At 35.8% G+C, this 12,372-nt stretch overlaps 1 protein-coding gene across 1 annotated transcript in view; it reads right to left on the minus strand.

Annotated features, from left to right (window-relative positions):
* LOC135965068 (ankyrin repeat domain-containing protein 30B-like) overlaps window positions 1-12,372 on the minus strand; it is a 51,450-nt gene that overhangs the window by 7,877 nt on the left and 31,201 nt on the right. Inside the window, exon 11 of the mRNA XM_065520550.2 lies at window positions 10,881-10,983. Within this exon, the coding sequence (XP_065376622.1) occupies window positions 10,881-10,983 (103 nt within the window). The remainder of the gene's footprint in view (window positions 1-10,880; window positions 10,984-12,372) is intronic.

The raw sequence follows: 12,372 nt of genomic DNA on the forward strand, positions 1-12,372 counted from the left end.
CCTATTTAATAAATGGTGTTGAGAAAGCTGGTTGGTCATATGCAGAAAACTGAAACTCGACCCCTTCCTTACACCTTATACAAAAATTAACTCAAGACACATTAAAGACTAAAACATAAGATCTAAAACCATAAAAAGCCTAAAAGACAACCTAGGCAATACCATTCAGGACATAGGCATGGGCAAAGACTTCATGACTAAAACACTAAAAGCAATGGCAACAAAAGCCAACATTGACAAATGGGACTAAATTAACCTAAAGAACTTTGGCACAGCAAAAGAAACTAGCATCAAAATGAACAAGGAACCTACAGAATGGGAGAAAATTTTTGCAATCTATCCATCTGACACAGGGCTAATATCCAGAATCTACAAGAACTTGAACAAATTTATGAGAAAAAAAGAAACAACCCCATCAAAAAGTGTGCAAAGGATATGAACAGATACTTCTCAAAAGAAGACATTCATGCAGCCAACAGACACATGAAAAAATGCTCATTATCACTGGTCATCATAAAAATGCAAATCAAAACCACAATGAGATGCCATCTCACGCCAGTTGAATGGTGATCATTAAAAAGTCAGGAAACAACAGATGCTGGAGAGGATATGGAGAAATAGGAACACTTTTACACTGTTGGTGGGAGTGAAAATTAGTTCAACCATTGTGGAAGACAGTGTGGCGATTCCTCAAGGATCTAGGACTAGAAATACCATTTGACCCAGCAATCCCATTACTGGTTATATATCCAAAGGATTATAAATCATTCTACTATAAAGACAAATGCACACGTATGTTTATTGGGGCACTATTCACAATAGCAAAGACTTGGAACCAACCCAAATGTCCATCAATGATAGACTGGATAAAGAAAATATGGCACATATAGACCACAAAACACTATGCAGCCATAAAACAGAATATGAATTCATGTCCTTTGCAGGGACATGCATGAAGCTGGAAACCATCATTCTCAGCAAACTAACACAAGAACAGAAAACCAAACACCACTTATTCTCACTCATAAGTGGGAGTTGAACAATGAGAACATATGGACACAGAGAGGGGAACATCACACACCAGGGCATCACACACCTGTTGGAGGGTGAGGGGCTAGGGGAAGGGTAGCATTAGGAGAAATACCTAATGTAGATAATGGTTTGATGAGTACAGCAAACTACCATGGAATGTGTATACATATGTAACAAACCTGCACATTGTGCACAGGTAACCTAGAACTTAAAGTATAATATAAGAAAATCTTTTTAACTAGGAATGACAGTATACTGATTCTGGCAAAGGTTCAGAGGAAATATTTATGGAAAAGATCAAACTCTCTTTTGCCAAAATATAAATGATGTCAACAACAGGAAAATAAAATCTAGGCAGTAGTCAAAAAAATACAATATCTGAAGAAAAAATAGATAGCCTGCATTGCCCGAAATATATAAAAGATTAAGCTATAGTTAAAAATCTTCCTAGAGTGAAAAGTCCAGGCCAAGATTCCTACACTGGTGAGTTCTACCAAATATTTTAGACAAAAAAAAGAGATATAATTTTAAACAAACTCTACCCCTAAACTTAAAAATTATGATATAGTTTGGATGTGTGTCCCCACCAAAACCTCCCATTGAAATGTAATCCCCAATGTTGGAAGTAAAGCTTCGTGAGAGGTGAATGCATCATGAGGAAAGATTTCTCACAATTTAGTACCATGCCTTTAGTGCTGTACTCATAATAGTGATTCTCATGAAAATTGGTCATTTAAATGTGCATGGCACCTCCCACCTCTCTCTCTTGCTCCTGCTCCCGCCATATGATGTGCAAATTCTTCTTCAGGTTCCACCATAATTGTAAGCTTCCACAGGCCTCCCCAGAAGCAGAGCCCCATGTTATGCTTCCTGTACAACCTGTAGAACTGTGAGCCAATGAAACCTATTTCCTCATAAATTACCCAATCTCATGTATTTATCTATAGCAATGCACAAATAGCTTAATACAGAGTACATTTCAATTCAGTGTATAATGCTAGCATTACTCTAAATCAAAACCAGATGATATTGTTACAAACAAGAAAACTGCCTTATGAACATGCATGCAAAAATTCAACCAATTTGTGAAGTAACAATGATAACCTTAGAAAGATGAGTGTATAAACTGTGCTATAGTCATACAATGGAATATTACTACGGACTAAAAAGAGATGAACTATCAAGTATGAAAAGACTTAAATGCATATTTCCAAAAATAACATTATCCAGAAAACAAAATTATGGATAGAGTAAAAAGATTACCGGTTGCCAAAGGGTTGAGGAGCAAAGTTGTGTGTTGATACCCTGTGTTTTTTCAGCTTTCCGAACTTTTGGCTCATCTTTCTAATCTGAAAACAGAGCCACTTCTTCTATTTAAGTTTACTTTCACTTGCTTGAGACATGTTGTCACCCTGGAGGGTGTGACTTTAACATATACTGAGGAATGCAATTTGTTTCTGGGTGCTGCCAGGGGAGTCAGCCTCTGTATGATTCTTTTGGTTATATGTAAACTTAGTATGGTGGTTTTCCCAAATGCTAGTTCTCATGGCAGCATACTGGGCATGTGAGAAAGCCCTTGATTTGCTGCAGAAATGAGAAAGTGGAGGTCTCAAGAAGCCTATATCATTTTCCTATCTGCACTTGAGTCAGCAAATTTTGTAATGGGGTGTGCAGTGCAACCTCCCAGCCAACAAATGGTGACCGCAGGTTAGAATATACTGTGGCAGAAGCGGGTAAGAATATGCTTTGTCATTGTCTTACTGGTAAGAACTCTTTGTTCCCTCAGGTTATCGACAGGTCTGTGTAATGCCCAGTGCCCTGAATTCTGTACTCAGCTCCAGAAAGAAAGATGAAGCTGAACAAAAGTACACTGACAAGCTGGACCGGACTGACAAAACTAGCCTGAAGTTTGGATACCCTAATGAGGAGCACAAGCACCAGTCAAGACAAGGGTCTCAGGAAAAGCTCTTAGTGAATTGCAAAGAGGCTCCCAGAGGAAAGAGAAAACGCAGCATCAGTTCTATGTCCTGAGTGGTCATGAATGGCTCTGCTTCCTTATCAAAACCCTGACGTAAGACTTATAAAAAGCTTGTATGATTTTTTTTCTTCAAAAAAGCAGTCTCCTGTATTCCTCTCCCCGCAAAAAGCACACTATGTCTGATAGTTGCCATTTACCCAGATAAATTTTGTTAAACATCAACCCTCATTTTCTTTCAGGAATTAATATTTTACTGTTACTTTCTTTGATTGACTCAGCAAGCTTTATGACTAGTTCATTTTCCAGGATAAATTATTCATCAATAAGATTCTTCAAAGATATGTATACTTTTATATCAATGAAATTTATGTCTAGTCATTTAAAGTTTAAAGATTAATGAAACTATTGTGTCAATGAATGATACAGACACGGACTTTAAAACATTTTATTGAATATATTTTTTAAAAAAATTATAATGATATAGTCTCTTTCTAATACGCCAATGTTAAGAAATGTATTAAGAAAGTACTTGGGAAATTTTGGATAAATATATCAGAAATTTATATAAAAATAATAGTCATAAGTGACCTAATTTTTCACAAGTTTAAAAAAAGTCTAGGTTCAAACTATATCAAAAATGTGCAGTCCCAGGTGACAAAAAGTAAATTTGTAACTATTTTCTTTATAAACAAAAACATTGAGTTTAAAATTTTTATGTGAAAAAGAAAAAAAAGCAAAAAACACACAAGGAAAATTTTACAAACCATTTCATCATCTAGAGCTCATTTATCACATGGCATCTATGAATCTCACACATGGCTAACATATACTGGTTATAAATTATGAGAGCTTCTGAACTACAAGATACACTTCAGAATCACTTATATCATTAAATTATAAACATTCATCATACTCTTTAATTTATCTTATAATTGAGAAGGTACACAGTTACAATAAGAGTTTAGCTGAATGTAAAATTGATGTCTCATTAACGAAAGTGTAATGAGTTCATGAGCATGGATGTATATTAGGGAATAATAGTAAATAAAAATATTCATTTTTTTCCATACACATGTGGTGTAATTTTATGCCTACATTTTTGCAACCTGTCACTTATCCATCTGAATGTTTTTTCATCCCTTCATATAAGACGGCATATAAAACTCATAAAGAAAATAATGTATAAAAAACTTTCAGTATTGAAATATTTATTCAAAAACTTGATTGCTAAATATTAATTAGTTATAACCATTTTTATTTTGAAATCAGAATATTTATTTAAAAATCAGTTTTAGTATTCAAGTAATAAATTTAGTTTTTGTTTCTAAAATTAGACTGATTTACCATGTTAGTCTCCAACAAATTTTTATTTTTTTATTTTTATTTTTTTGAGATGGAGTCTCACTCTGTCACCCAGAGTGGAATGCAGTGGAGTGACCTCGGTTCACTGCAACCTCCGCCCCCTGGGTTCAAGCGATTCTCCTGCCTTAGCTTCTTTAGTAGCTGGGATTACAGGCGTGTGCTACCACACCCAGCTAATTTTTTTTTTTTTTTTGTATTTTTAGTAGAGACGGGGTTTCACCATGTTGGCCAGGCTGGTCTCGAACTGCTGACCCCAAGTGATCGGCCCACCTCAGCTTCCCAAAGTGCTGGGATTACAGGCATGAGCCACCGGGCCCAGTCATCTAACAGATTATTATGGAGCAGCAATTTTACTAAAAAAGTCAATGGATTCATATTCAAATTTATCTCACTTAAATAAATAATATCAACAAAACATGTCTCTATGAATCCTGAAATAATAGAAAAGAGTAATGAGTCACTGTGGTAGACGCCAAATCTAGTAATCCCTGCTTCTTCCAATACTGTCCAGAGCACACATAATCTAACCTTCTGGAGTGCAGACATTCCAAATGCATCTGAAATGAGTTCACTCAAGTTTCCTTCTCAGAAACTTCAAAATTACCTACTTAGCTTCTCCTCCCCTCCCCCTTCATGCCTCACAATTGCTATTCTTTAGCAAAAATAATCTCCAGATCTGTAGTTTTGATTCTTTCCCTTCAACACTTTTAAAAATAAATTTTCCTACCACTTTCTTTCTCTTGTTCGGAAGTAATATTGGGCATCTATAAATTCTGTTGTTGTTTTTTAACCTCTTTCTTCGCTTCTGACTAAAAACATACTGAGAAACAAAATCAAAATAATGCTTGCTCTTGACTCTGTTATGTCTTGACATTCTATCCAATTGCTCTTCTTCCAAATTACTTCAATGAAAACTCTATACCTTTGCTACTCAGTGCATGGTCCAAGAACCACCAGCATCAGCATCACCTGAGAATTTATTAAAATTGCACAACCTCAAGTCTATTGAATCAGAATGTGCATTGTTAACAAGATCTGTAGCTCATTTATTAAAGTGTGAAAACTTCTGGACCATACTGAAAAAATATATACATGTGTGGCTGCCCATATATGCTTATATTCACCAATAATAGATGAAACATAGCTTCGCACAGTCAGGTAATTCCATCCCTAATGTCTTCCATAAGCGAGTAAGTAAAGATGGAAATTTTTTTATTATTATACTTTAAGTTCTAGGGTACATGTGCACAACATGCAGATGTGTTACATATGTATACATGTGCCATGTTGGTGTGGTGCACCCATTAACTCATCATTTACATTATGTATTTTTATTAATGCTATCCCTCCCCGCTCCCTCCACCCCATGACAGGCCCTGTTGTGTGATGTTCCCCACCCTGTATCCAAGTGTTCTTATATTTCAATTCCCACTTATGGGTGAGAACATGCAGTGTTTGGTTTTCTGTCCTTGTGATAGTTTGCTCATAATGATGGTTTCCAGCTTCATCCATGTCCCTACAAAGGACATGAACTCATCCTTTTTATATGGTTGCATAGTATTCTATGATGTATATGTGCCACATTTTCTTAATTCAGTCTATCATTGATGGACATTTGGGTTGGTTCCAAGTCTTTGCTATTGTGAATAGTGCCCCAATAAACATACATGTGCATGTGTCTTTATAGTAGTATGATTTATAATCCTTTGGCTATATAACCAGTAATGGGATTGCTGGGTCAAATGGTATTTCTAGTCCTAGATCCTTGAGAAATCACCACACTGTTTTCCACAATGGTTGAATTAATTGACACTCCCACCAACAGTGTAAAAGTGTTCGTTTCTCCATATCCTCTCCAGCACCTGTTGTTTCCTGACTTTTTAATGATTACCATTCTAACTGGTATGAGAAGGAATCTCACTGTGATTTTGATTTGCATTTCTCTGATGGCCAGTGATGATGAGCATTTTTTCATGTGTCTGTTGGCTACATAAATGTCTTCTTTTGAGAACTGTCTGTTCATATCTTTTGTCCACTTTTTGATGGGGTTGTCTGATTTTTTCTTGTAAACTTGTTAAAGTTATTTGTAGATTCCAGATAGTAGCCCTTTGTCAGATGGGTAGATTGCAAAAATTTTCTCCCATTCTGTAGGTTTCCTGTTCACTCTGATGGAAGCTTCTTTTGCTGTGCAGAAGCTCTTTAATTAGATCACATTTGTCCATTTTGGCTTTTGTTGCCATTGCTTTTGGTGTTTTAGTCATGAAGTCTTTGCCCATGCCTCTGTCCTGAATGGTATTGCCTAGGTTTTCTTCTGGAGTTTTTATAGTTTTAGGTCTAACATTTAAGTCTTTAATCCATCTCAAAATAACTTTTGTATAAAGTGTAAGGAAGGGATGCAGTTTCAGCTTTCTACATATAGCTAGCCAGTTTTCCCAGAACAATTTATTAAACAGGGAATCCTTCCCCATTTCTTGTTTTTGTCTGGTTCATCAAAAATCAGATGGTTGTAGATTTGTGGTGTTATTTCTGAGAGCTCTGTTCCTTTCCCTTGGTCTATATCTCTGTTTTGGTACCAAGACCATGCTGTTTTGGTTACTATAGCCTTGAAGTATAGTTTGAAGTCAGGTAGTGTGATGCCTCCAGCTTTGTTCTTTTGGCTTAGGATTGTCTTGGCAATGAGGGCTCTTTTTTGGTTCCATATGAACTTTAAAGTAGTTTTTTCCAATTCTGTGAAGAAAGTCATTGGTAGCTTGATGGGGATGGCATAGAATCTAAAATTTTCCTTGGGCAGTATGGTCATTTTCATGATATTGATTCTTCCTATCCATGAGCATGGAATGTTGTTCCATTTGTTTGTGTCCCCTTTTTTCTGTTGAGCAGTGGTTTGTAGTTCTCCTTGAAGAGGTCCTTCACATCCCTTGTAAGTTGGATTCCTAGGCATTTTATTCTCTTTGAAGCAATTGTGAATGGGAGTTCACTCATGATTTGGCTCTCCGTTTGTCTGTTATCGGTGTATAGGAATTCTTGTGATTTTTGCACATTAATTGTATGTCCTAAGACTTTGCTGAAGTTGCTTATATCAGCTTAAGGAGATTTGGGGCTGAGATGATAGAGTTTTCTAAATACACAATCATGTCATCTGCAAACAGGGACAATCTGACTTCCTCTTTTTCTAATTGAATACCCTTAGTTTCTTTCTCCCGTCTGATTGCCCTGGCCAGAACTTCTAACACTATGTTGAATTGGAGTGGTGAGAGAGGGCATCTCTGTTTTGTGCCAGTTTTCAAAGGGAAAGCTTCAAGTTTTTGCCCATTCAGTATGATATTGGCTATGAGTTGGTCATAAATAGCTCTTACTATTTTGAGATACGTCCCATCAGTACCTAGTTTATTTATTGAGAGATTTTAGCATGAAGTGCTGTTGAATTTTGTCAAAGGCCTTTTCTGCATCTATTGATATAATCATGTGGTTTTTGTCTTTGGTTCTGTTTATGTGATGCATTATGTTTATGCATTATGTTTATTGAAACAGCCTTGCATCTCAGGGATGAAGCCAACTTGATCATGGTGGATAAGCTTTTTGATATGCTGCTGGATTCAGTTTGCCAGTATTTTATTGAGGATTTTTGCATTGATGTTCATCAGGGATATTGGTCTAAAATTCTCTTTTTTGTTGTCTCTCTGCCAGACTTTGGTATCAGGATGATACTGGCTTCATAAAATGAGTAAGGGAGGATTCTCTCTTTTTCTATGATTGGAAGAGTTTCAGAAGGAATGGTTCCAGCTCTTCTTTGTACCTCTGGTAGAATTCGGCTGTGAATCCGTCTGGTCCTGGACTTTTTTTTGGTTGGTAGGCTATTAATTATTGCCTCAATTTCAGAGCCTGTTATTGGTCTATTCAGGGATTCAACTTCTTCCTGGTTTAGTCTAGGGAGGGTGTGTGTGTCCAGGAATTTATCCATTTCTTCTAGATTTTCTAGTTTATTTGTGTAGAGGTGTTTATAGTGTTGTGTGATAGTAGTTTGTATTTCTGTGGGATCGGTGGTGATATCCCCTTTATCATTTTTTATTGTGTCTATTTGATTCTTCTCTCTTTTCTTCTTTATTAGTCTTGCTAGCCATCTATTTTGTTGATCTTTTCAAAAAACTAGCTCCTGGATTCATTGATTTTTGAAGGGTTTTTTGTATCTCTATCTCCTTCAGTTCTACTCTGTTCTTAGTTATTTCTTACCTTCTGCTACCTTTTGAATTTGTTTGCTCTTGCTTCTCTAGTTCATTAAATTGTGATGTTAGGGTGTCAATTTTAGGTCTTTCCTTCTTTCTCTTATGGGCATTTAGTGCTATAAATTTCCCTCTACACATTGCTTAAATGTGGCCCAGAGATTCTGATATGTTGTGTCTTTGTTCTCATTGGTTTCAAACAACATTTTTATTTCTGCCTACATTTTGTTATGTACCCAGTAGTCACTCAGGGGCAGGTTGTTCAGTTTCCACGTAGTTGTGTGATTTTGAGTGAGTTTCTTAATCCTGAGTTCTAATTTGATTGCACTGTGATCTGAGAGACAGTTTGTTGTGATTTCTGTTCTTTTATATTTGCTGAGGAGTGCTTTACTTCCAACTATATGGTCAATTTTGGAATAAGTGTGATGTGGTACTGAGAAGAATGTATATTCTGCTGATTTGGGGTGGAGAGTTCTGTAGATGTCTATTGGGTCTGCTTGGTGCAGAGCCGAGTTCAAGTCCTGGATATCCTTTTTAACCTTCTGTCTCGTTGATCTGTCTAATATTGACACCGGGGTGTTAAAGTCTCCCATCATTATTTTGTGGGAGTCTAAGTCTCTTTGTAGGTCTCTATTGACTTGCCTTATGAATCTGGGTGCTCCTGTATTGGGTGCATATATATTTAGGATAGTTAGGTCTTCTTGTTGAATTGATCCCTTTACCATTATGTAATGGCCTTCTTTTTCTCTTTTGATCTTTGTTGGTTTAAAGTCTGTTGTGTCAGAGACTAGGATTGCAATCCCTGCTTTCTTCTTGTTTTCCATTTGCTTGGTAGATCTTTCTGCATCCCTTTATTTTGAGCCTATGTGTGTCTCTGCACATGAGATGTGTCTCCTGAATACATCACACTGATGGGTCTTGACTCTTTATCAATTTGCCAGTCTGTGTCTTTTAATTGGAGCATTTAGTCCATTTACATTTAAGGTTAATATTGTTATGTGTGAATTTGATCCTGTCATTATGATGTTAGCTGGTTATTTTGCTTATTAGTTGATGCAGTTTCTTCCTAGCATCGAGGGTCTTTGTAATTTGGCATGTTTTTGCAGTGACTGGTACCTATTTTTCATTTCCATGTTTAGTGTGTCCTTCAGGAGCTCTTGTAAGGCAGGACTGGTGGTGACAAAACCTCTCAGCATTTGTTTGTTTGTAAAGGATTTTATTTCTCCTTCACTTATGAAGCTTAGTTTAGCTGGATATGAAATTTCGGGTTGAAAATTCTTTTCTTTAAGAATGTTGAATATTGGCCCCCACTCTCTTCTGGCTTGTAGAGTTTCTTCTGAGAGCTCTGCTGTTAGTCTAATGGGCTTCCCTTTGTGGGTAACCCGACCTTTCTCTCTAGCTACCTTTAACATTTTTTCCTTCTTTGCAACCTTGGTGGATCTGACAATTATGTGTCTTGGGGTTGCTCTTCTCGAGGAGTATCTTTGTGGTGTTCTCTGCATTTCCTGAATTTAAATGTTGGCCTGTCTTTCTAGGTTGGGGAAGTTCTCCTCGATAATATCCTGCAGAGTGTTTTCCAACTTGGTTCCATTCTCCCTGTCAATTTCAGGTACACCAATCAAACGTTGATTTGGTCTTTTCACATAGTCCCATATTTCTTGAGGCTTTGTTTGTTTCTTTTTACTCTTTTTTCTTTAAACTTCTCTTCTCACTTCATTTCATTCATTTGATCTTCAATCACGGATACCCTTTCTTCCACTTGATCGAATCAGCTACTGAAGCTTGTGCATGTATCACGTACTTCTTGTGCCATGGTTTTTAGCTTGGGTGGAACATTTTTCCTGTAATTCTTTTACTAGTTTTTGTACTGAAAGCTTGCTATATATTCTTCCCACCTTTCTAACCATACTCTTCCTCTATCTAAAGAGTTATTTTATCTTATGAACCTCCATTGTATACACCTGCTTCTTTTCCCTTCATTTCCTCCCTGTACTTTCTGTCTTCCTCATTCTTTATTCCCTCTTTTACATCTTTCCTCTTATTTCCTGAGATACCTCAGGTTTTAGAATATCTGGAATTTAAAGTAATAATTCAGTTCCTTTTTCGGCACTCTCTATATACTCTGTTGCTGACACCTGACAAGATATGTAACTTATTACCATTTTAATTCGCTTTTTTTATACTACGCATTTAGTGCGTAATGTTCTGAGGCTATTACAGTATAACAGTCCTCAAATTTTTAGATAAACATACTGTCAAATGACTTCTAAATAAAAAGTGATTCTTACCCTTTAGTTTTCCATTTATATTCTTGACTTCTTCTTGATATGTAGCCTCAGGTAAACACGTGTAATTCTGTGCAGCACTTTCCGAAACACTCTGTTTGAAGTTCTATCAATAATGAATTGCAATTTTAAAATAATAATAATAATAATGAGTGACATCAAGATTTCCTAACATATTTCAAAACATACTCAGTTTCCTACTTTAAAGGCAATTTGATTTAAGAATAGAAACCTATTGAAAACCAAAACATTTATATAAAGGACTTCACATATGCTCTCCAAATCAAGCTTATTTTCATTTTCATTTAGCTATTGAAACAGTTACTAAGCATGAAAACCCAAAAATAAAAACATATCCACAGAAAAAGTATTTACTCGTGTGCACATTTCAACAAGAAATTACATTCAAAATATCTAACTCTACTTTGTAGTCCTCAAGAAAAAAGAGAGGGCATTTAAAACAAAAGACAATCACCTGCTTCTTGCTATATAACATTGACAACATTAAACATTTAAAATATTCATAATTACAAATTTTTAGGGTTAAAATAAGACACTTTAAGGAAAGAAAACCTTCAGAGTATGAGATAGAATATTGTAAAAGCTTCTTTATTTAGGTAGACAAGAATTTGAAATAATCAAAAATTTTTGAGAAAATTTTTGAGAAAATTTTTGATAACAGAAGAAATGCATGAATAAATTTAAAAGAAGAAAAACATTCTATTAAGTTTAAATGAAAAGAAACCAATATCATATAAAATATGCAACTCAATCTCAATTAAAACCTAATTTCAGAAAACTATAGCAAGTCCTTCATAAAAACATAAGAACATTTATTCATAAAGCATTTATTATGTGCCAGGAACACATTTGCAAACTTTTTTACACCTTACAATAATGAAAATGATGATGATAATGTTTACCCCACTTTCCGCTTCCTAGTCTTTCCAGAATGTTAAGAGAAAAATTGTAAAGAAATGTGATCTGCTTTTTTTCTGCTCCAAATGTCTTTCACCTAGACATTCTTTTTTTTGTTTGTTTTTTGTTTTGTTTTGTTTTGTTTTTTTTGGAGATTTCTCCTTTTTTTTTTTTCTTTTTTTATTATACTTTAAGTTCTAGGGTACATGTGCACAATGTGCAGGTTTGTTACATATGTATACCTGTGCCATGTTGGTGTGCTGTACCCATCAACTCGTCAGCACCCATCAACTCGTCATTTACATCAGGTACAACTCCCAATGCCATCCCTCCCCCCATTCCCTACCCCCTACCCATAATAGGCCCCAGTGTGTGATGTTCCCCTTCCAGAGTCCAAGTAATCTGATTGTTCAATACCCACCTATGAGTGAGAACATGAGGTGTTTGGTTTTCTGTTCTTGCAATTGTTTGCTGAGAATTATGGTTTCCAGCTGCATCCATGTCCCTACAAAGGACATGAACTCATCCTTTCATATGGCTGCATAGTATTCCATGGTGTATATGTGCCACATTTTCT

Source organism: Macaca fascicularis, chromosome 9, assembly GCF_037993035.2.
Source record: "Macaca fascicularis isolate 582-1 chromosome 9, T2T-MFA8v1.1".
In the NCBI taxonomy this organism is placed as follows: Eukaryota; Metazoa; Chordata; class Mammalia; order Primates; family Cercopithecidae; genus Macaca; species Macaca fascicularis.